Raw genomic sequence first — 23,663 nt, 5'->3', positions numbered from 1 at the left:
GCTTACCACCCTGACCTCTGTCTGCGCTCAGGGTTGGATGATTTCCACTCTATTTTTCATGCTATTTATTCCTCGTTTGTGTCCCATTTCTCTCTGTTCCTCTGCCGCCTTGCTTCATACTCTCTCTTAAAACTCTGCTCTGAGCATTGTTAGGATTTGAAAACTCTGTGATCCCAAGAGAAGTAGACGGTTCCTCGGGTATTTCCGTACACTGTGAACATAATATCTTGGAATATCTTGGTTTAACAGGGCTATTCCCATCTTTTTTCATGTACAGTACTTTTCGGTCTGTACAGCACTCCTGAATAAAAGCCGCTCCAACAAAATGTACAAAGAAATAAGACATAGTACATAATTGCAGGCCGCACCTGTCAATACGCCGCAAGAGACCACGTTATAACATGAGGTATTTACACACGGTTGTCTTTTGAACCGGGGGTCGCGTACATATTATTCATGATCGGCTTTAAGAGCTTTTAAGCATGTTATCATCTAAAATTACCACTACTTCATTCTACAAAACAGTGTCACGCGTCGGTTTCAGTAGCGTTGTCTTGACATTATAGCACTAAAAGAAAATCCACTACACGCTGTCCGTTTGTGCAGAATTCAAGTCATTTTGGATCAGTTTTGCCATTTAAAATGAATCAAAGGTAAAATGATAATTGTGTCATAACCATATTTCAGAAAAGCATGACATGTTTTCTTTAAATATCCCATAAGCACCTTGGTTTATTTGAATAGATAACTTTAATTCAACACCTGAGCATTAATGGCAATGGTTCTGGTTGTAACAGACAGGGCATCTGGCTTGAAAAAAAATCCTGCCAAATGAATGTGTGTGTTGACAAAAAAGGCAGCCAAAAGCAATTGATGTTTAATTGCTGTTAGATATATTATTAGACCAGGCTTGACATATTTATACAAGGTTGCAATTTTTTTTTTTTTTTTTTAGTTTTCTTATTATATTCATTTTTTTCTTGCTCCCTTGGCACATCATTTTAATACTTTTAATAAGTGAGTAAATGAATACTTGAAGGTGAATATTCTTCACTTTTGGCAGTGCATCTTGTGAAAGAGCTTCTGGGTAATAAGTCCCTGTGATACTTGCTGAATCACGCTAATAAATTGTCTGCTTTTAAAAATGGCGCAGACCCTAAAGCGATTTCCTGCCTGTGTTTTAGTCACAACAGTAAGACCACCACATGGCTGGACCCGCGGCTCGCCAGGAAAGCTAAGCCCCCCGAGAAGTGTGAAGAAGGAGGTAAGGCAAAAGCTACTCTTACATTAGTTTTAAAGGACACAGATGATGGAAATGTGCCTCTTCTTTTAGCGTTTAAACTTATCATCATATCAAATATACAGTCTTCTCTGTGCGCTCCGAAAATATCCCTGACCCTTCAAACTGTGTTCATAACAAGCACACAACTCTATTAGCATGGCGTTCACGTTGCCTATGGGCTTCATGTGTTTGTTTTCTCATTCTTCCGAGTTTTTCAAATCAAGGCAAGTTTATTTGTAGAGCACATTTCATACACAAGGCAATTCAAAGGGCTTCACACAGCAGGAAAAATGCATTAAATCACAAATAAATGACAGAAACAGGAATACAATAAAATTAACTAAATAAAAAATAAATATAAAAAACACCTAGCCAAATCCAAATTTATCAGACCACATTGGCAGGCATTCCAGACACTCCTTCCCATATTTATTTGACATTGCAGCATGACAGGTGTCTCCGGAATGGACACATCACTTTTAGATTGATTTGTTCCCATATCTGCACGCTTTCTGCAAACTGCACACGTCTAGGCATTATTTTACGTTGTGAAGGAATGTGAAAAACATGTTTCAAAGTGAACAGAGGCATGTTTAAAAAGCCAATTTAAGCCACAATAATTCCTAACATGTCAATTTTAATGATTCCTGGATCCCAAATAATTCCAGTCTGTTTGCACCACAATGGCAATTATGTCCATTTATTCTGTTCATTCTTTCTTCCTACAAGACATTTGATTATACAAAATTTCACCGTTCACTAGATTTGGCATAAATGTATAATGAATAGTTGAACTTGTGACGTTTGTTCACATTGTAGATTCTCTCTCTTCCCTGTCTTCTCTCCTCATAATGTCTTCCCGGGACACACGCGGATCTCGTCACCGCGCCGTCTCTCGAAAGGCAATTTTCTATGGTCCGTGTTGCGTAAAAGTCTCCCCCGCGCCGCATGGGTCGCTCACACCACACTGGAAACTCAAGCTGTTGCTTCGACCGCTGGAGTGAAAGGATGTGATGTGTGTGTTAAGCCCTCAACCCACAGTGACACTAACGTGCGCTGCAGGTGTGAGGCGCAGAGGGGAGGATATGGGGGGGAGGAGATGGGGGGGACGAGATGGGGGGGAGGAGATGGGGGAGACGAGATGGGAGAGACAAGATGGGGGGAGGAGATGGGGGGGACGAGATGGGGGAGACGGGATGGGGGAGACGAGATGGGGGGGAGGAGATGGGGGAGACGAGATGGGGGAGACGAGATGGGGGAGAGGAGATGGGGGGAGGAGATGGGGAGACGAGATGGGGGAGACGAGATGGGGGAGACGAGATGGGGGAGACGAGATGGGGGAGACGGGATGGGGGAGACGGGATGGGGGAGACGAGATGGGGGAGACGAGATGAGGGAGACGAGATGGGGGAATGGGGGAGAGGAGATGGGGAGAGGAGATGGGGGGAGACGAGATGGGGGAGACGGGATGGGGGAGACGAGATGGGGGAGAGGAGATGGGGGAGAGGAGATGGGGGAGACGAGATGGGGGAGACGAGATGGGGGGAGGAGATGGGGGAGACGGGATGGGGGAGACGAGATGGGGAGACGAGATGGGGGACCGGAGACGGGGGAGATGAGACGGGGGAGATGAGATGGGGGGGACGGGATGGGGGAGACGAGATGGGGGAGAGGAGATGGGGAGACGGGATGGGGGACCGGAGACGAGATGGGGGGAGGAGATGGGGGAGACGAGATGGGGGGGACAAGATGGGGGAGACGAGATGGGGGACCGGAGACGAGATGGGGGGAGGAGATGGGGGAGACGAGATGGGGGGGACGAGATGGGGGGGACGAGATGGGGGGGACGAGATGGGGGAGACGAGATGTCGGGGACGAGATGGGGGGACGAGATGGGGGGGACGGGATGGGGGGATGTGGACCACAGAGAGGTCACAATGTCATCCATATAGTGCGGCAATAGTTTGGAAAAGAAGCATTCGTTTTTCACAAATGTCAGTGTCGACCATCGTACCACGTCATGTGATATCGCTTCTACAATTTTAGTCAAAACTAACTTTAAATTATAATGAATGGGTATTAACTGTCATTTAAGTGCTACTTTTTCAAACTTTGATACATTTCAGACTTATTTTTAAGGGAAAATGAAGTTGCTTTCAAAAATAACTATATCTCAACAAAGATGTCAATGAACAGTTATTAATATATATTGATATAGTATGAATTGTTCATTTGTGTGAATCGGTGTGAATGTCTCTCAATGAGGGTTAGTACAAATGAACAAATACAATTTTATGTCAAATAGATTCATCTGTAAACAGACATCGTGTCCATTTGTCCAAAATACTGTCTAAACCTTGTCCTCCTGATGCAAATACTTCTCTCACTGACTGTGTCTGTCCAGAGCTGCCTTACGGGTGGGAGAGAATCGAGGACCCTCAGTATGGAACCTACTACGTCGAGTAAGTAAAGCTGAGCAGCACAAAGTACACTTATATGTTTAAGCTCCAGCTGGAAGTACATACAAATATTTAACTATATTCACACAACACTGCAAACAATACACAAGTATGATGGCTTTTGACTCATTAAGTTAAATTCATAAAACATAACCCAACGTCTAACTGCAGCTTGTCTGTAGGAGTATAAAGAATTATACATTGTACTACACAGTATACACTATATACCGGTATATGAATATGTAAAAATGTACACAGCTGTGGACATTTTTACATATTTTTACATATTGACAAACGATTGACCGTTCTCAATAGAAAGTGTGGGAGTTATAATTACTTGTATACTACTACTTGTATTCTACAAGAGTTCTACTTTCAAACCTCTATGTGAGCAGAATGTTGCTCTCCACATGAAGGAACATTCCCTGGTCCTGACAGTAACGCTCTGACAGGCGCTTTATGCACCACTTACTGGTTACACCATTACACCATTTAAGGTTTGTGGCCGCTCTCTGAACTTAAACCTTTTTATCTGCATTTGTGCTGCTTCAGGCTGACGTGTACTGAGTGAGTAATGTGTTATTTGTCTATAACAAACATAAATAACATGAACAGTAATATGTGCTGGAGACTGACTTTTTGTTCATAGATGCACTTTTATAGTGTCCACGTTTGTTCAATACAGAATTGTGGGAGGTATTAGTGCTGTAAAGACACGCCCTGTCAATCAGTTAGCCTTATTTTATGTATTTTAATAGCGTTGTTTACTGTTTTTTGTAGGAAATGTGCCAACCATTTTATTCTTATTCTTATTTGAAGGGGCAGAGAATGAAACTGGCAAATGGTCCCAAAACTTTTTAGCAGTAGCAGTGACTTTTACAGATGAGCAAACATAACATTTGCCATTTAAACACACCGAACTTCAATTCAGCAGTTTGTCCGTGCACGTCAAAGAGAGAGAGGGGGAAATACATGAGGCTGGAACAGAATAAGTTCAAATCATTCAGGTATTTGACACCAGATACAGAGATACAGAAGCGTTTCACCGTCGTTTTTGTCGGACAAAAACAATCTCTTTATGTCATTTTAAACTCCAATTCATGTTTCTTAAATTATCGCTGACACATAATGAACTAATGAAACACAACTTCCATCCAAAACGCAACAGTCTTTAGCAGAATCGATTTTGTTTTCGCCAGTAAACTTAAATTAGATGATGTAATTGAAGATATAGTTTAGCACTTTCCTCTTGGTGGATTCAAGTTGAGGTTTCGATTCACACAACGGCTTTTGTCTATCAAATCTGGCACATTACGGACAACGGGCTCATTGTGACCCGCTAACGATCCATGTGACCCGCTAACGACCCATGTGACCCGCTAACGACCCATGTGACCCGCTAACAATCCATGTGACCCGCTAACGACCCATGTTACCCGCTAACGATCCATGTGACCCGCTAAGGATCCAACTCGCAGCGATAGCGTGGATATTTACATTTGACTTTCCCACGCTGTTGCACCAATCACCCTCCAGCCCAGACCCCGCCCTCCAGGCCAGACCCCGCCCTCCAGCCCACACCCCGCCCTCCATCCTAGACACCGCCCTCCGGCCCAGACCCCGCCCTCCGGCCCAGACCCCGCCCTCCATCCCAGACACCGCCCTCCATCCCAGACCCCGCCCTCCAGCCCAGACCCCGTCTTCCATCCCAAACACCGCCCTCCAGCCCAGACAGCGCCCTCCGGCCCAGACACCGCCCTCCCTCCGGCCCAGACACCGCCCTCCCACCGGCCCAGACACCGTCCTCCAGCCCAGACAGCGCCCTCCGGCCCAGACACCGCCCTCCCTCCGGCCCAGACACCGCCCTCCGGCCCAGACCCCGCCCTCCAGCCCAGACACCGCCTTCCAGCCCAGACACCGCCCTCCGGCCCAGACATCACCATCACTCGGGTCTTTGTTGCAGAACGGGGGGGTCAGATTAGGCCTGGGCGAGTCCATCCCCATCAGACGAGTTAAAAGAGTGGCCCAATGTTTGGAGTTGGTCTCATTAGCGTGTGGGGACAGAACAGCGGCCGAGCGAGCGCTTTTGCGTAAGAGGGTCCCAGTGCAATTCTCTCTCTTTCCATCTTTTACCATCTCCCTTTCTCGCTTTTTTTCTTTGCTCTGCTGGAAATGAATTCGTTGATGTGACATTGTGCTATATACTGTAGCTTTATTATTTTTCTCCCATTCTCAACACACACACACACACACACATGTACGGAGGCCAGTCCATGTTTAGTCCTGACTCTGGCACCAGCAGGAGGCCGGTCCATGTTTAGTCCTGACTCTGGCACCAGCAGGAGGCCGGTCCATGTTTAGTCCTGACTCTGGTACCAGCAGGAGGCCGGTCAATGTTTAGTCCTGACTCTGGCACCAGCAGGAGGCCGGTCCATGTTTAGTCCTGACTCTGACACCAGAAGGAGGCCGGTCCATGTTTAGTCCTGACTCTGGCACCAGCAGGAGGCCGGTCCATGTTTAGTCCTGACTCTGGCACCAGCAGGAGGCCGGTCCATGTTTAGTCCTGACTCTGGCACCAGCAGGAGGCCGGTCCATGTTTAGTCCTGACTCTGGCACCAGCAGGAGACCGGTCCATGTTTAGTCCTGACTCTGGCACCAGCAGGAGGCCGGTCCATGTTTAGTCCTGACTCTGGCACCAGCAGAAGGGCGGTCCATGTTTAGTCCTGACTCTGGTACCAGCAGGAGGCCGGTCCATGTTTAGTCCTGACTCTGGCACCAGCAGGAGGCCAGTCCATGTTTAGTCCTGACTCTGGCACCAGCAGGAGGCCGGTCCATGTTTAGTCCTGACTCTGGTACCAGCAGGAGGCCGGTCCATGTTTAGTCCTGACTCTGGCACCAGCAGGAGGCCGGTCCATGTTTAGTCCTGACTCTGGCACCAGCAGGAGGCCGGTCCATGTTTAGTCCTGACTCTGGCACCAGCAGGAGGCCGGTCCATGTTTAGTCCTGACTCTGGCACCAGCAAGCAGGAGGCCGGTCCATGTTTAGTCCTGACTCTGGCACCAGCAGGAGGCCGGTCCATGTTTAGTCCTGACTCTGGCACCAGCAGGAGGCCGGTCCATGTTTAGTCCTGACTCTGGCACCAGCAGGAGGGCGGTCCATGTTTAGTCCTGACTCTGGTACCAGCAGGAGGCCGGTCCATGTTTAGTCCTGACTCTGGCACCAGCAGGAGGCCGGTCCATGTTTAGTCCTGACTCTGGCACCAGCAGGAGGCCGGTCCATGTTTAGTCCTGACTCTGGCACCAGCAGGAGGCCGGTCCATGTTTAGTCCTGACTCTGGCACCAGCAGGAGGCCGGTCCATGTTTAGTCCTGACTCTGGCACCAGCAGGAGGCCGGTCCCTCAGGTCCTCAGAGTCTGAGATGGTTCATATGGCACTAACATGTCTGAGATGTACTTTGGTGCTAGGCCATGGAGAGACTTGTACACAAGCAGAGCTGCTTTAAAGTCTCTTCTCTGAGCCACAGGGGGCAATTCTTCTTTATTATTTGACTGTTTCATTGTTTCATTATCTAACTTTCTGATAGTTAAATCAACAATTCTGAGACGCCCATGAGGTAACTGTTGCTGTAGTTCTGGGCGTTACAAAAATAAACTGAATTTAATTAATAAAAATGTTTTTAACATTCAACATTAAGTCAAGGCGGATTAAAGGACAAATGTTATGCATTATTTGTATTATTATTAGCGTTTAAACACTCTCAGAGGGAGAGGACTTTCTAATCAGGGTTCATCAAACTAGAATGAATGAAACTAAATTCAACTCCAGGCATGTTTTTGACGAGGGAACAATGTTAAAACATGGTTAAAAGTTCAAATATGTTTCCTTTAATGTTTTTATTCATCTTTTCGTATACATTTTTCAAAAATAAAATAAAATGAATAGTTCTGCAGCTGTATGGCGTGGATGTAAAAAAAGAGTAATTGGCCCTGTCACTCATATAAATGATCAGGTCTGACTTTTGTGGATTTTTGATATAAGGAAAAGTGCTTAGGTTTTTAAGATTTTCTAATGTTGACTTTATTTGGGGTATTTATACATAGTTTTACACAAATTGTGTTGGTATTTGTGGAGAAAACGTTAACGAAAATGACAGGACGTGACATCACACCAGGGACACTCATTCCCGTCAAGTTTATGCAAAATTAACACAAAATAAACTCATTTAAAGTTGCTCTCATATATTTTTATTTGTCAAATTTTTGCCCAGTGTTTGCTGGGTAATTTCCTAGTGTGATGACATCAATAACAAACAGGAAGTGAAATTATAAACCTAAAAAAAAATCATATTTTTTTTAATCATTTTTAGGAAAATTCTTGAATTTATTGATCTGAACTGACGGTTTTAACGACTCATTAAACTAAAATATAGTTAAGATAAATATCTTTTGGGAAGTTTAAGTTTGGGAAAAAAGTATAAACCTTTTATAGGTTTATAATTGTACTTCCTGTTTGTAATCTATGACATCATGCTACAACATTACCCAGAAACACTGGGCAAAAACTCATCTAATGTCTTCTTTTTTCTTTTCTTTTTTGACAAGTAAAAATATATGAGAGTACCTTTATTTTATTGACTCAATGTTTAGAGAGTTGTTTCTTTTGTGTAAATTATGGAACAAATGTCCCGAGCGTGATGTCACTTTTCCCACATTTTTCCCACAAATAGCTACTCGATTGGTGTGAAACGATCATTTATATTCATAACCGCTATAAACGCACCAAATAAAGTCCAAATTAGAAGCTCTTATAAACCTGGCATATGTCCGTCAAGCTATTAAAAAGCTGAAACGTTCCACACTAGATTTTAACTAAATAGTTGTAAAACAATTCAATAATGGTCCAAATATGGCCTTTTTTGTGCTTTTTCTTCAGTAGTAGAAAAAGCTTCAGTTGTAGTCATCTGGACTCAGTTAGAAAAAATAGACGTTTCGACTCTCATCCAAGAGTCATTGTCAATAAAAGAATTTAGGTCGAGAACTCCGATATTTATACTATTCAGTGGTAAGTCCAGCCCATTGGGAGGAGCCTTCCATGACTCTTGGATGAGAGTCAAAACGTCTATTTTTTCAGAGTCCAGATGACTACAACTGAAGCTTTTTCTACTATGGAACACGCCTGGACAAATGAGGGATTACACCGACATTTTTCTTCAGTGTCGATAGTTTTTTTGAGTGTCTAGTTTTGATAGTACAACAACTGGGTGTCTGGGTGTCGCTTTGGAGAGGGCCATAGCGACACCCAGACACCTAGTTGTTGTACAATCTATGTGTCTGGGACGTGTGACTGTGTCCGGGACGTGTGACTGTGTCTGGGACGTTGTGACCCGACGTGAATGGTGAATTGTTTGGAGATGGAGTGGCGTCCCAGCGTCTAATCCCGCTCACACTGTGCGGTCGAGGCGGAGGCTTTGGACAGATTACAGAGGTGTTGTTGTTGTATGAGCGCCATTAGAGAGACAGATACGAGATATTGATCCTTTCATCGGGACAGAGCGACGCGCGGTAGAGTCCAGATTAGAAATGATCTGTAATCATTCCTCACTCAAACGCTGACTCAAGACATTAATACGCCGTCAAAAGGATTTTAAAAAGTATATTTACTGAGATAATACTGTAGAACAACCACCTCATAGTATCACACAAATTTTACTACATTTATACGATTACTCCAACCTCTACTAGTGATACTGCGGCAACATATATACGAAATACTTGTGCCTGATTTGTTGTAATAAAGTGGAAAGAGATTATAACGAGTTTAAAATAAAATGATCTACAGCACCTTTTTATTTGTATAGAGGGAATAATGTTCAGTACAGCTCAAATAAATCACATCCAGCTCTAGCACACTGAAATATTTAAATAAATACACAAATACAGACATAAATGATGTTAGTATCCACACTCCTAAGTATGTTTTTAACCACACTGATCTTGTCATTATTTGATGTTAATGTTTCTTACTCAAGTTTAGAGCTGCTCAAAATCATAATCACAATTATTTTGGCTAATTTGAAATCACTTCACTCAATCACGCAATTTTTTTTTTCCATTTTGGTAATAGAGGTATAATTGAAATCATGATTATACATTTGATTTGAATAATTGCACAGTTAGGTAAAACTCAAGGTACTTCCAGATGTGATAGTACCATAATATGTGTTCAGCGTGTAATTGAAAGTACTTTTACAGTGACATCTGGCAACAAATAGATGTGTACTTTGATTCATCAGCATGATTGTACATTCACTTTCTTTAAGAGTTCCTTGTGATAAAATAATTGGTGACGGTTTTGGAGACGTCCCATTATATCATTTTTCTAAGAAGAGTTAAGTCCTGCTGCATTTGTTTCAACTCTTCTTAGAATAATGAAATCCCCAAAGGAGCCTGACCAATAGAAGGAGTGGGAGGGAAAAGTGTGTTTGAGCTGCATTAAAACAAGGAAGCACTGAATTATGTATTATTAAGTGTTATTTAGGCCAGTTATTTCATCACTTGGTTTACGGATCTGCCGCACTTAGATTATTCATTTCTACAATATAAATAAAATAAATTATCTTTTTTTTTTTTTATAAAGTACCGCCGACAAGGCAAAATAGCATTAAATGAAATATAAAAAGCGGTATTAAGTCAAAAGATAAGAGCGCGTGAAGCAATTTTTCGTCAAAATCCTGTACGCGGTCCCAGGGGAGCATGAGAAGACGCGCGCGCCCGTTTACTTGTCTGCTAGGCGCAGCGCTAACTCCTTTATATTGCAAATACACATTTTAAACCCGTATACCACATTTTCTCCAGCGCGTTTTGCCGTGACTAAGACTGCACACTTAGAAGCGTCAGTTCTACCAATGCAAAACACACTAAATCTACTGTTACACTCACCTGCACGCCGCTTCTCCGCCCCCCCTCCTCCCGTGGTGCGCTTTGGGTAAACAAGGAAGAAAAAATCTTTTGAAATTTAAATTATATTTATATTTATATTTCGCCCGCCTGTTCAATATATTTCATTTAAAAATCCGTCAACCAAGTAATAAAATTACTGCGGCCTTAGCGCAGCCTTTGCGACGACTGCTTCTTCCTCACATTCAAATCACCAGTTTGCATTCTCAGTATCGGCGCATTGAAGGGTGTGAACGCGACGAAGATGGACAACTTTAAACGTGTGAATGTTCAATATTACAGTTTATTGTACTTTTGTTTCCATTCGCAGCCACATAAACCAGAAGACTCGGTTTGAAAACCCGGTGATGGAGGCCAAGAGGAGGACGAGCGGGGACACGCCCACAGGGACCATGGCACCGGCCGCCGCACAGCCAGGTGAACACAGCGCGCTCATTTGTGTGGTCAATTGTGTGGTCATTACACATCTCAGGTTTACGTGGGCAGCGTTCTGTGTCGCAACAGTAAAGCCTCAAACACCATTTCGATACGTGTTTGTTTTTGATACAATACCATGCTAGTTTTTATAGTTTTATTTGGTTGAAATGATCATGTTTCGGGATGTATTTTCTTTCATTCTCATTGTCTTGACACGTTAATGTTCCTCAAGTTTGTGAGCGACTTTGCAAAATTTAACTTTCTGAAAGATCAAATTTGACCAAAAACAGCCAGATAAAAACTGTTATTTACATTTTAGTCTGTTTTTGTACAATAGATTGAACAAAAAATGCTTAATTTTGCTTCTAAAATGGTCACAACTATTATTTAATCTTGACATCCTAGTCATGTGGTCTTAAACTAGTTCTGAGAGAAATCCATGCCATTTTAATTCAGGAAAGTCAAGCTTATGTAAGTCATAAATACATTAAATGGATTGGTTTCTGGGCAGAGACTGTTTTAAATGTGAGCGTTAGTCATTTTGATGCATTTGAGTCTCTTTGAGTTTCTGCTTCTTCAAAACAAATGATGGTTTGGTGTACTTTAAGCACTAGTGGATGAAGTACTTAATTTGGTTGAAATAAAAGTACAGGCTAAAAAAAAGAACTAAAGAAAATGCTCAAGTTAAAGGAAAAGTATTACATAAAAAATTGACGTCTAATTATTCCACAACGATTTCTTGATAAAAAATTGAGCTGATGTTTGTTTGACTTTTAATTTTCCTGGTCATTTTAATATTTTTTGTTCAAAAGTGACTGAATTAAATAGCAAGACTTTCCAATAGAACTTGTGCAGGAGCATTTTTGTTTTATCTCAAGTTCTAAAATGATTGTCTTTTTCTTATTTGAAGTCAAACAAGATATTTAATTCCTGTTCCATTGGTAATCTTATTTAAAGACGGTCAAAACTAATTATCTGGACAGTACCTGCTCTCAGATGTATGAAGTAAAGTATCCAGTGTAAAATGTAGTGTAAGAGAAGTAAAGTACAGACAGTTTTGTAACTTAAAGCTGTGGTTCAAATGCCAAGTTCTTTTCTCTTCTTTAATGCGAGGTGAAATGACCAGCGCTCATTGTTCCATGTGTTTTCGGGGCCCGGTGTTATCAGCTGCGACGTCCCCCTGGTAATGCGCCCATATCATTTCCCTGATGGCTGCGCTGTCAGGGCAGGAGATGGTCAAATAGTCGACAGGCCGCTGATAAACCGCCCATACGCTCTGAAGCAACCACTTTCAATTTGAATAATGGATCCGGGCCCCGCGCGGCACGACCGAGGGGCAGAATTCATTTGACGAGCGCGTACACGACTGAGAGGGCCCCGGCGCTCACATTACAAAGCTTTGCTCCGGCTCCGAGCTGTTCAAAGGCAAGTTAGAGGAGACGCAGTGAAGGAGAAAGTTGAGACCCCCACGCCACCTCAAATCCAAGAGTTTCATTAGGATTTTGATAACGTTTTGATCATTTATACCAATTGTTTTCCTGTTCATTTCACACTGCGCAAGCTTCAAAACCGACAAAGAAAGGAAGGACAAGAAATGGAAATGATTCTAACGTTTCTGGTGATGGGTTTACTCGGTATTAAACTTTGCTCTGTTGCATTTATTCAATTAGAATTGGAGTTTATTGGAGATGATTGAAATGTCATGTTGAAGCGGAGGTAGCTCTAGCTTTAGCTTTAACAACGGAGCTCCCTTGTGATAGAGATGGAGAGATTAAACCCTAAGAAAGCCATATCCTCACATGCAAACACATTCAACGTTGCCAAATAGTGAAAAAAAAATCCAAAGGAGAAATCGCTTTGCGTCGGGGGAGATGTTTCAAACACACAGGGGAAAATACATCATTAACCATCACAGGGACTTACAAAGACGTTTAATAAGTTCAAAATGTTATCGTATTTTCCAGACTTTAAGTCGCACCAGCCAAAAAATGCACAATAGAGAAGGAAAAAACAAGTGTGAAAATAACAAACAATATCACATATAAGTCGCTCCGGAGTATAACTATAAGTATAAGTCGCACCCCGGCCAAAACTATGAAAAAAGTGCAACTTATAGTCTGGAAAATACCGTACTTTGTTCTCGTTTAACAGTTTCATTGGAGTCTTAATTTCTTTCTGATTGTTCACAATTGGGCAGGTTTTAACAAGAATAATTAAACTTAAACTAACGTGGCACAGACCAAATGAAACAGAAAACGGATTAAAGGAGTTGTATGTGGCTGTTGATCAGATCCTCTTCTCAGTCGCTGGTGACATATATCGTTTTTGTGGGATGCTCCGCTGTGCCTTTTATAAATGGACGAGCAAGACTGTAAGTGGTCATCAATATTCAGTCGATACAATTTCCCATTTAAAAAAAAACGCTGGACTTCCATTCAGCCGTTTGTCTGCACACGCAAAAGAAAGAAAAGCAAACATGATGCAGAAGGTGTTGGACGACAGGACCAAAGGGGGACGCACTTTACAGCCAACACGTCCCGAACTCGCCTGAATGATGAGCCATTTCCACCGCACGCAGGCACACGGGACCACATTACTGCAGCGTCTGGCCCGTATCTTTCACGCTCTCGATGGGATGCCCCGTCTCTCCGCGGCGCCGGGCTCGTATTGGCTCCTGCCCCTCCCCCGACGCGCCCGGCGCTCATATTCGGGCCTTGTTAATGAAAACTAATGGTCGTGGGTGTTGTGTTTTGACAAGCCCTGACCTCTTACGGGACGGCCCAGAGCGCAGACACAGAGAAAGCATCCGCGCATTAACTCAGCCATAATATTGTGTAATAAGTGTAATCCCGGACTCAAATTTCATCAAGCCAACGGTTTCCCGAGTTCAATCCATTATTCACTGTTCTGCAGTATTTGTGTTGCCTTGGAGTTCTTTTACGTCGGCTTATAATGTTTTACAACTTTGAATAATGTATGTATTGAACGGAACCTTTTCACAGTCAGACGTCCCCTCATCCAAATTAGTATTGGCGCTCCATCTAGTGGCAGCAGAAGGAACAACGAACAAAGGGGAGAAAAACAAAAGCTAGCATAACCATGCAGTTTTAATGACCACATGTCTGGCTGTGATTTTAAGGACTTTTGGAGAAGAGCACGAGACCGGATGACTATCCTATCCTGTGGGACCTTTGAAACCGAGTGTTTTTATGAGGCTCAGAGAAGGAGCAGAGAAGTGTAAGATTTGAGGAGCGGCGTGTTCAGAACGGCTGCACAAGACGGGACGACAAATGACTGATGACTTATTTACACTGCACGCTTCAGGGGGGATTTTATAGCCCACATGAAGCAATGGAGAGTTAAAAAAACATGTTTAAAATAGACTGCTCCAATAAAAGAGCATTTCATAGCAGTGTTTTATAATGTAATTAGATAACACAACTGCAGTGTGTACTTTATGGCAGTGCTACCAAGCCATAAGAATGATTTAGTAGAAAGAAAGAAACTTTTTTTGTCATTATCTACAAGTAAAATATTTTTTTCCAGTTGATTTCAATTTTGACTACTCTATTTTGGGTATGACAAGGAAATACCTTCAGATAAGGATGTGAAAAGGTGTGAAAGGGGTCATAAAGAGGTCAGTTGGTCTTGGTTCAGTAAAGTAACACAGTTCTATTGAAGAACAACATCAATTCACCCTGGAGAGACTCAGAAATACAGAAAAGATTGTTTAGCAAGCTTTATTATGAAGGTTATTTGGCGCTCAGACCCCGGCGGAACACATGACGATCATGAGCACTCCATGATCTATTTGTATTAGATGTCTCCCCTAGGGCCTGGAGACTGGTGGTGGTAGATATGGTGAGAGGGTAGATGATTAGGATGAGAGGGATGCAGAGGAGGAGGAGGAGGGGAGGTGGTGGGTTGCAGTACGGTCTGAAGCAGCAGCGCCATCTCCCTGAGGGTTAAAATCGGACCGGCTGTGCGCTGATTACGAGCGGGGAGGTGCGACGTGCCGCGGGGAGGAGGGACTTTGGTGCGATGATTGAAGATGGGGAGCGGGTGCGAGGGGCGATGACACGGGAGTCCCCTGTCCTTAGACCCTTCTTCTCGGCCAAGAAAAACTACAAGAAACCTCCTTGGGAAAAGTAGAAACCTGGAGGAGCTCCGTGTGAAGGAGAGATCCGACTCTCACGGACGGACAGGTGGACGCTTGGCTTGGGTGAGTTGGTTGAGCTGGAGGGGCAGTGGACGTAGATGGTGTTAGGTCTTCCAGGCTGAATTTACGCTTCATATGTGAATTGTGATCAATATTAATGCTCTAATTTATTATTAAAAACACATAAGATACATAACAATATTACAATTTTAAAAGAATAGCTGCTCACTCAGCCTGGTACTGATATGAACCTTATACAGTGACCCCTCGTTTATCGCGGGGGTTACGTTCCAAGAAGAACCCGCGGGAGTCGAAATCCGCGAAGTAGAAACCTTTATTTTTTTACAGTTATTATACTATGAAATACTCCATAAAACATTGAAAGCAAGGAACAAAACCTTTTTTACAGGCCCAAGCATTTGTTTAACAAATAAAAGTACTGTATAAACGTTTGTACTGCACTCTCACCGGCCTCTCCCGGAGCTCACACGCGCTCTCACCGGCCTCGCAAACTTCAATTTGGCAAGCGGTTTTACGTACGTGTACATATTAATCCATAACGTTATTGACACACAGGTAGAGAAGACGCGGAGAGACTGTTTAGCCAATCAGAATGCAGAACACAAGGCATGATGAAAATCTGCGAAGCAGCGAGATCGTGAAAAGTGAACCGCGTTATAGCGAGGGATCACTGTATACCATTTATTTATTCAGGTAGCAAACTGGAATAAGATGTTTATAGACCATGGAAACCAATAATTCTTGTTCATTGTTCAAAAATTCTTGGAGAACAGTTTTAAAATATCTAACATCATGCTACATTTGCTAAGGTTCCCTAATTCCTAATAAGTGGGATGTGTGGTGCTTGGTGAAATAAAACTAAAATGTAATTGTCAAACGGCCCTAATGTATTTTTTAGTGTGATTTGTCCAGCACAGAGGAAAGAAATAATGTAATGCTGTCAAGGCTCTGGTGTTACGAGGGGTCATCAGTCGACCAAAACGGTCCCTATTTTTGGAGGCTAATGCTAATGCTGCTAATCCCATTGAACTTTAGAATGCAGGTGTTCTGTTTACAAAGACTGTATTAGCTAAAACAACATAAGTAAAAATATATACGGATAAATGCTTGTATCACACAGTATCAGAATACTTTTGAATGAGAACTCTCTCGATCCTGTCGCGCTTTTACCCCCACGGAGTGAAAAAGGCGCTGTGCCATTTAGCTTGGCCATAATTACCACACTGACATTTCCTATTATCACGTCTGCCTCAGAGAAAACACGGCTCTCCTCAGTCTCGGGCTTAATCAGAACTATGTAAACACGACTTTGTGTCCGCGGCCGCCTCCTCCTGCGCTCCTGTCCATCACGCCGGCCGTATAAAGACGCAGTGTTGACAGGGGCTTGACAGGGCGTGAAGGGGGAGTGAAGGCCTATGCACGCGCCTCTGAGAAAGGACACGCATTTACTTTCAACGCAACATATTTTGGCGCTAATATAACAGATGACGTGTATAATTTCGACTAAATATACATTTTTCACCAATCAAGTCGCAATTTTTGAAGTAAAGAGCAGACCACAGCGTCGTGAGTCCCAATCCGGCTTCAATCTCGTGCATTAACTGCTCAAATGATCAGTATTAAATCAGTTTTAGCTGAACTGTCTCTGCCCGTTATGGCCGGTTATTGCCAATTGAAAAGCCATTTTATAGATCTAATATTGCCCAACTGCACTGTTAACATCAACAATTACAGTCTATGAAAAAACAAATTTATATTTACTGACGCTGTATTTAATTTTAGATTGTATTTAGTTGAAAGGGACAGTGCATATTAATGAACATACAATGTAAATATGCAAGAATTAGCCTCGGAAAAGAACATGTAACACATACACATCACACAAAGAAAAACATTAGGGTCAAACAACACTTCAGAATGAGTTATTACAGACCTTAAATGTCTTAAATGTGTTTAATGTCAGGCTGGGATACTGCACTATCACCTCCAGTAGAAGCTCTGGTTTCTCTGTCACTTGTTCCACATCTGAATTTAATAAACTCATTCAAAGGTGTCGGACAAAGACCATGTCAGCTTTTAAAAATGGAACAAATTATTATTATTATTTTTAAATTGTCAACGTAGTATTAAGGAGTCATGTTTTTTATCTAATATTTCTAAGGCTCTTTTTATAGCGATAAAGTTGGTTTTAAAGCAGTGGTTTGTCATTGACCAATCTGTAACAACAGGGAAGAAATATTTTTAGCTGCATTTTCTGCCAATAATTATGTAATTTGTTTCAAATAGTGTCGTGAAAAACAAACAAAAGGATCCAAAGTTATTCTTTCCTCACGCGTAATTGGCATCCTAGATATTCACTTTTCACCACCGTCACAGTAAAGCCGTCACATTGAAGCTAAAAACAAGTGCATTCCTGGTTCTCGGGCGATTAAAGACCTTATTATTGGATGCAGACAGCACACAGTGGTCTCTTTTTGACCTTACTCTGGTTTTATAACGTCTACACTTAGGCTAAACACACTTTGCTCAGCTACACGGACCAAAAGGTGCCACTTAAAGCTAGATTCTCACAATTTTGTTTCGATTCAACCCCTTTAAATCAAACAGAACGCTTCATGAAGAGCAAAGGAAAGCTACGGCGAGAGAAGCACATCACACATTTCACTGATTGACTGGAGACTGTTTTCAGTTGTCACCGTTCTTCTCATAAACGCTTTCATTCGCTGCTCTAAAACATACATGTTGATTATAGTTGGCGTGAGCTTTTTTCCCTCCGGTGCTGTGGCATTCATCCGCCCGCCAAAGGCCCAATTACGCAGACGACGTTCCCATGACACATCGCGAGTAGTGTCGGAGTAAAAGGGAGGCCGGGCCGCGCCGCCGCTTAATGAGATTGATGTTCCCTCATATTTCACCGTGGGAACCGACAGCAGCCCCGCTCAGCCCGTTCAGCCCGTTCCCGTATATTTGTGCAGAGAATATGGTCTTTTAAGGCCTTAAAACATGTGGGTCTTCACTTCCCGTTTCTTTCTCGGTGAGTTATGAGATAAATAACCGTGTTTACCAAAGAGTAGAGAGTTAGTTCGAAGATAAAACTAACATAAATTAACTTAAATAACTTTTTTATGCTGGTTAATTCAGTGTGTGGGGTATTTTAACATTTATTAATTCAGTTGATTTTTCTTCCTTTACTTTGACTGTTTTTTGTGTTTTTTATGCATTTTTTTATGTTTTTTAATTTATTTTTTTCCTTTCTGTTGTTGTTGTGATGTTGTTTTGTTTTTGTTGATCTATGTTCTAATAAAAAATTCAGATCACGGCACAGAGAAACCCGTACCGTAGTTAGATTCAGACACACAAACACACACACATATACACACAAACACACACACACACACACACACAGACACACAAACACACACACACACACACACACACAAACACAAACACACACACACACACACACATACACACACACACACTCAGTTCTCGTCCTCTATAACGCTGCCCCATGTAAACGTCTTGGAGGCAGACCAGAGGAAATTTGCCATGAAATCTTAAGGCCAAATGTACTTACTTTATTTATCGTCACTGCGCAAAAAGAGCTAACAGAAGTATTATTTAACATATACCAAAGCTATTACAATTTAGCCTCTAGTTTACCATGTCAATTTTATCTTTTTCTTTTTTTAAACGTTCCATCTTAATATTATCTTGGGACGTGATTAAAGCTGGAGTGGGTGTGAAAAAGTCGATCTGTTTATGCTGGAGCTGCATTTAACAGGAGAACACTGAATAAACGGGTGGCAGACTGCACTATGGGATTTGATCTGGTCATTTTGTCCACTAACACATTACGGAAGATGTGAGTGAACTGTGAGTCATCTGAGAAAAGAATGGCAGTACATTAGACATGTCGACAAGGTAATAACAGCTCCCGGTTTATGTTTATTTCCTGTTTTACTTTGAAGCCCAGTAAAGTGTTCAATAAAGTCGCCTTTGCCACATGTAGAAGAACATCTTGAAATCACCTTAGCTTTGATCACGTGTTCAGAGTTAAAAGTGTTGCTGTACGTGAATATTTGACTTTGCAGTTGTATTTTGGCGGTGTAATTGCGAGGCGGGGGTGGGGGGTGTGGGGAGGGGCATAGATGACAGAAACAGATGGAAATGTATGGGCTGCTTGGTTCTTTTTTCATTTTCTCTCTGTTCCTTCTCACCCCGAAGACGGTTTTCTCACTACATTATCTCGCCGAGCCGAGCGTGATCACAACTGACAACTTCTGCTCACAAAGTCTGCCAAATAAACTCCGGGGTATTTCCCAACTCGACAGCACCACTTCTATTAGATTTTGAATTTCAGTTGCTCCGACGCGGCCAAAGACGAGGTGATTTAATCAAACCGTACTAAACTTAAAAAGCATAACAGAACGTATCAAAAGTTCAGAAAAATGCATTCGATTTTGACTCAAAGAAAGATGAATACTGCCACGATTGAACGTTCTCTTGCTATGATCTGGCCTAAACTGGTATATCTGTGCTGTTTTATAGTGTAGTTTATGGTGTAAGTTGAGGTCTGTAGATGACAAATAAGTTAGTTCTGCTCCAACATCAACCACCATCAAGGACACCATTTTATTAACCCGTAATACTGCTCCTAAAACTCTACCAAACCCTAACTTTAACCTTTTTTTTTTTTTTTTACCTTAACCTGTTTCCTGACCGTACATTTAAATCCTGCTCCTGAACTTCATCACGTCGACTGACTCTCCACAGAGCTGGGAACTCGTGTAGAAAATGTATCGTGGAATTCGCACGTACGGACAAAACCGAATATACAGCCAGGACTTCCCCATAGCGGCCATTTTAAAAGGGGCACGCGATATATGAAAACCAACACGACTACATCCTTTTCTACGGTATAATGAGCTACGAATACTTTGATTCTTTACTACGGTACACGACAAAGCTCTCATTCCTTGGTCAGTCAACAGAGCAATGTCCATTTTGGCCTCATATTTCCTGGATTTCGTATGTAGTAGACGTGCTGTTGTGCCCCTTTCAAAATGGCGGACTCGGTTGCCGCTGCACAAGTTCCCGAATGTGCCAACGCATGTTTTCTACAAACTCCCTCGTCCGCTTCCCTCATCTCTGAAATGAAATGAAAAAACACCCATAACACTGACATTTGGAACTGCAGTGCACAATTTCACCTCAAGTTGTCCTTTTATAGCTGCAAACTTAATGTAGAAAGTAACATTTTGTACTCTTTCTGTCTGGCCTCTAGCTCCACCTGGTGGCGACAGCTGCTCTTCTTCACCTTCAAACCTCCATTACAAGTTCTTCTGCTCTGTCAGCGGTGGTGTTATTTGACGGTGTATTCTGGTGTGTGTCCTGTGTCCCTCAGAAGAGCCGGCTCCTCGTGTGGGTGTGCGGGGCTTCACCAGGGACCCCGCCCAGCTGCAGGGCTCCGTGCTGCACACGTCCCTGAGGAAGAGCGCCCAGGGCTTCGGCTTCACCATCATCGGAGGAGACCGGCCTGACGAGTTCCTTCAGGTCAAGAACGTGCTTCCGGACGGGCCGGCCGCGCACGACAACAAGATCGCCTCGGGTAGGACGCCGCCCACTCTGGCCTTAGTCGTGTTGAGGGACGGGTCAAACACTGAGGAGGCCAATAACGTGTGCTTTAGGGTTCCCTGTGTGTCATAAAAATGTCTACAGCTTCATAAAAAAGAGCTACAGCAGAAGTGAAAGCATGTGCGTTAATATAGGACAAAATCATCTTTATTATTTGAATGAAAGCGCCGGGATTCCCATTACTCCCATATTGATTGCTCTGTGTTCAGGGCTGCAGTTGAACAGTGTAATCATTTTCAGTTATTAATGTCTTTTCCCATGAGACGGTGGGAATTGGTTATACAGAAAGTAATTAATTTCATTGGGTTATAATAGCCGAGTGTAGACTGTAAGTACTTTACACTAGACCAGCTCGTATCCTTGAAGATTGTAGTGAGTGAGTTTTTGGGCTCATATCAGGAGAGATGCTGCAGCAGCGTTTGGCTTTATTGATCGTGTGTAGGTGGCCGAGTCTGGCTCCGGGCCAGACCACAGTCAGCATTTCAGGTCATCTACAGAGATCTGACCCGGGCCAAGGGCTGTGGGCTGCTCTTTCTACTGAGGAGATGAAAGATGGAGAGAGGGACACCATTTGCTCCTTTTCCAAACATACATTTCACACTTGAGCGTAGGAGAAGGAGGAGCTGAAGGAGGAGCTTTTTATATATCCAGCTATATATATATATATATATATATATATATATATATATATATATAATATATATATAGGGTTGTGTGTAACATTGGACTTTTCTTGACCCTTTCAGGAGATGTGATCGTGGACATCAATGGCTTGTGTGTTTTGGGGAAGACTCATGCAGATGTGGTGCAGATGTTCCAGTCCATCCCCATAAACCAGTACGTGGACCTGGTCCTGTGCCGAGGTTATCCTCTGCCCGAGGACAACAGCGGCAGTGACGAGGCGTCAGGACAGCTGGCCTCTAAAGACACGTCCCCCTCGCTCAGCTCCACGCCGCAGGACCCCGGGTACAACATCACTGACGGAGGTACACTGTCCAGACAAGCTGCGGCTCCCATGACCAACGGAGGGCGCCACCACCACCACACGCACCACCACGCGCCTCCACACGCCGAGGGGCCCGACCCCACGCTGCTGCAGCCTGAGCTAGTGAGCGTCCCGCTGGTCAAAGGCCCCGGAGGCTTCGGCTTCGCCATCGCAGACTGTCCTCTGGGTCAGAAGGTCAAGATGATCCTGGACGCTCAGTGGTGCCGCGGCCTGTTGAAGGGAGACGTCATCAAGGAGATCAACCGACAGAACGTGCAGACGCTCAGCCACTCGCAGGTGGTGGACATCCTGAAGGACCTGCCTGTGGGCAGTGAGGTGCACCTGCTGGTGCTCAGAGGGGGTAAGACATTCACCATTCAAAACATATTGATCACATGTGTATTCATGATGTGACGACGGTGCGGTTATTTCAGGCACAATGTTGACTTCTCTTTGAAACTTTCTGCATGAATCACACCTGACGACTCAGGAACTACCTCAGTCATTTACACTTAGAATAAGTAACGAAAACAATGTATAAAATTAAGCAGAATAAAGGAACTACCGCGCGCTCAGACACATTCTTCCCAATTTTAAATAAAGCAATTTCACGCTCGGCTCCACAGTAACTCTGGCACTCTCAGCGTGCAGCTTCCCAAAGCGGGACAGTCATGAGGCTGAGCTCAAAGAACACGGGCGGCGCAGGATACGAGCGCCGGAGCTCGGGAGAATGGAGGATAATTGTGGCCTTGTCGTGGCTTCCTCTTCTTTGACTTTACTGCACTGCACCAGCCCACATTTCACATCTCTGCCATTCAGATGCAGTCAGCTGGATTCAGAGCTCCTGGGGCCCTCATCCTCATCCACTAACTGCTCGTCTGTGTGGGCCAATCTGCCTGTCTTTTATGTTGTAGACCTGTGCGCTGCTCAGAATCACTCCGTGCAGTTGTTGCACTAAAGCAGTGTAGGTAAAAGGGCCTGGATTATCTTAAAGGTGCTCTCCTGTTATTGCTCTGCCTGGAAAGTCACATTGTATGACTTTAAATAGAGATTTGTCAGTTACTCTAATGGTGATTGAAGACCACCATGTGTACTACCAAGTGTATTATTTATGAAAAGCAACATTTTGATTCAATAATGCCACTGTTTGTGTCATTAAAAAGGTCTGTGTATGTGTTTTAGACTTTGTATAGTTCAGATTTCGATTACGATTATCAAAATATGACTGATTATTTCTAATAGGTGATTAGTTCCCATTAGAAAAGTGACATAGTGCGCCTTTAAACCGACTTTTGTTTCGCTTTTAACCGTGTTGTCTTGCTGTATAGTCATCACAAACCTGGAGTTGTCAAGTTGTACACCTCGAAGCTCCTCTGCGTTTTTAAAGTCCATACTCGTTCACCAGTTCTGTCAGTGTCAAAGTCTGAATGATGCATAACAGCTCCTATAGGGCTTTTTAAAGAACTCCCAAACTAAATGTCATATTAAATTATAGCTGTAGAGAGAAAGTGACAGGACATTATCTGTCTCCGCTTGTTATTTTATTAAAATTCCGGTCTCAATGGATAGATGCAATCATGCGCCGTCAGCGGGAAAGCATGTCTGTCACCGGCCTTGACATTTATAACAGATTAATCAAATCTTCCAAGAATCCTGTGGTAAACCGCTTTCAAACCGCAACGGTGAAAGATGAGATGAGAAGAGAGAGGTGAAGCATTGACGTAGCTCTGAAGTATAACGAACATTT

At 43.2% G+C, this 23,663-nt stretch overlaps 1 protein-coding gene across 1 annotated transcript in view; it reads left to right on the top strand.

Annotated features, from left to right (window-relative positions):
• Positions 1-23,663, top strand: part of magi3a (membrane associated guanylate kinase, WW and PDZ domain containing 3a) — a 243,449-nt gene that overhangs the window by 197,961 nt on the left and 21,825 nt on the right. Inside the window, exons 6-10 of the mRNA XM_072449267.1 lie at positions 1,185-1,264; positions 3,687-3,744; positions 11,008-11,114; positions 20,702-20,905; positions 21,678-22,277. Of these exons, the coding sequence (XP_072305368.1) occupies positions 1,185-1,264; positions 3,687-3,744; positions 11,008-11,114; positions 20,702-20,905; positions 21,678-22,277 (1,049 nt within the window). The remainder of the gene's footprint in view (positions 1-1,184; positions 1,265-3,686; positions 3,745-11,007; positions 11,115-20,701; positions 20,906-21,677; positions 22,278-23,663) is intronic.

The sequence above is a fragment of the Eucyclogobius newberryi genome, unplaced genomic scaffold (genome assembly GCF_026437365.1).
Source record: "Eucyclogobius newberryi isolate DKJ021-1_F unplaced genomic scaffold, fEucNew1.0.hap1 SCAF_17, whole genome shotgun sequence".
NCBI classification, from domain to species: domain Eukaryota; kingdom Metazoa; phylum Chordata; class Actinopteri; order Gobiiformes; family Gobiidae; genus Eucyclogobius; species Eucyclogobius newberryi.
Note: the sequence above shows the minus strand (reverse complement) of the source record. Positions and strands in the feature narration are given on the sequence as shown.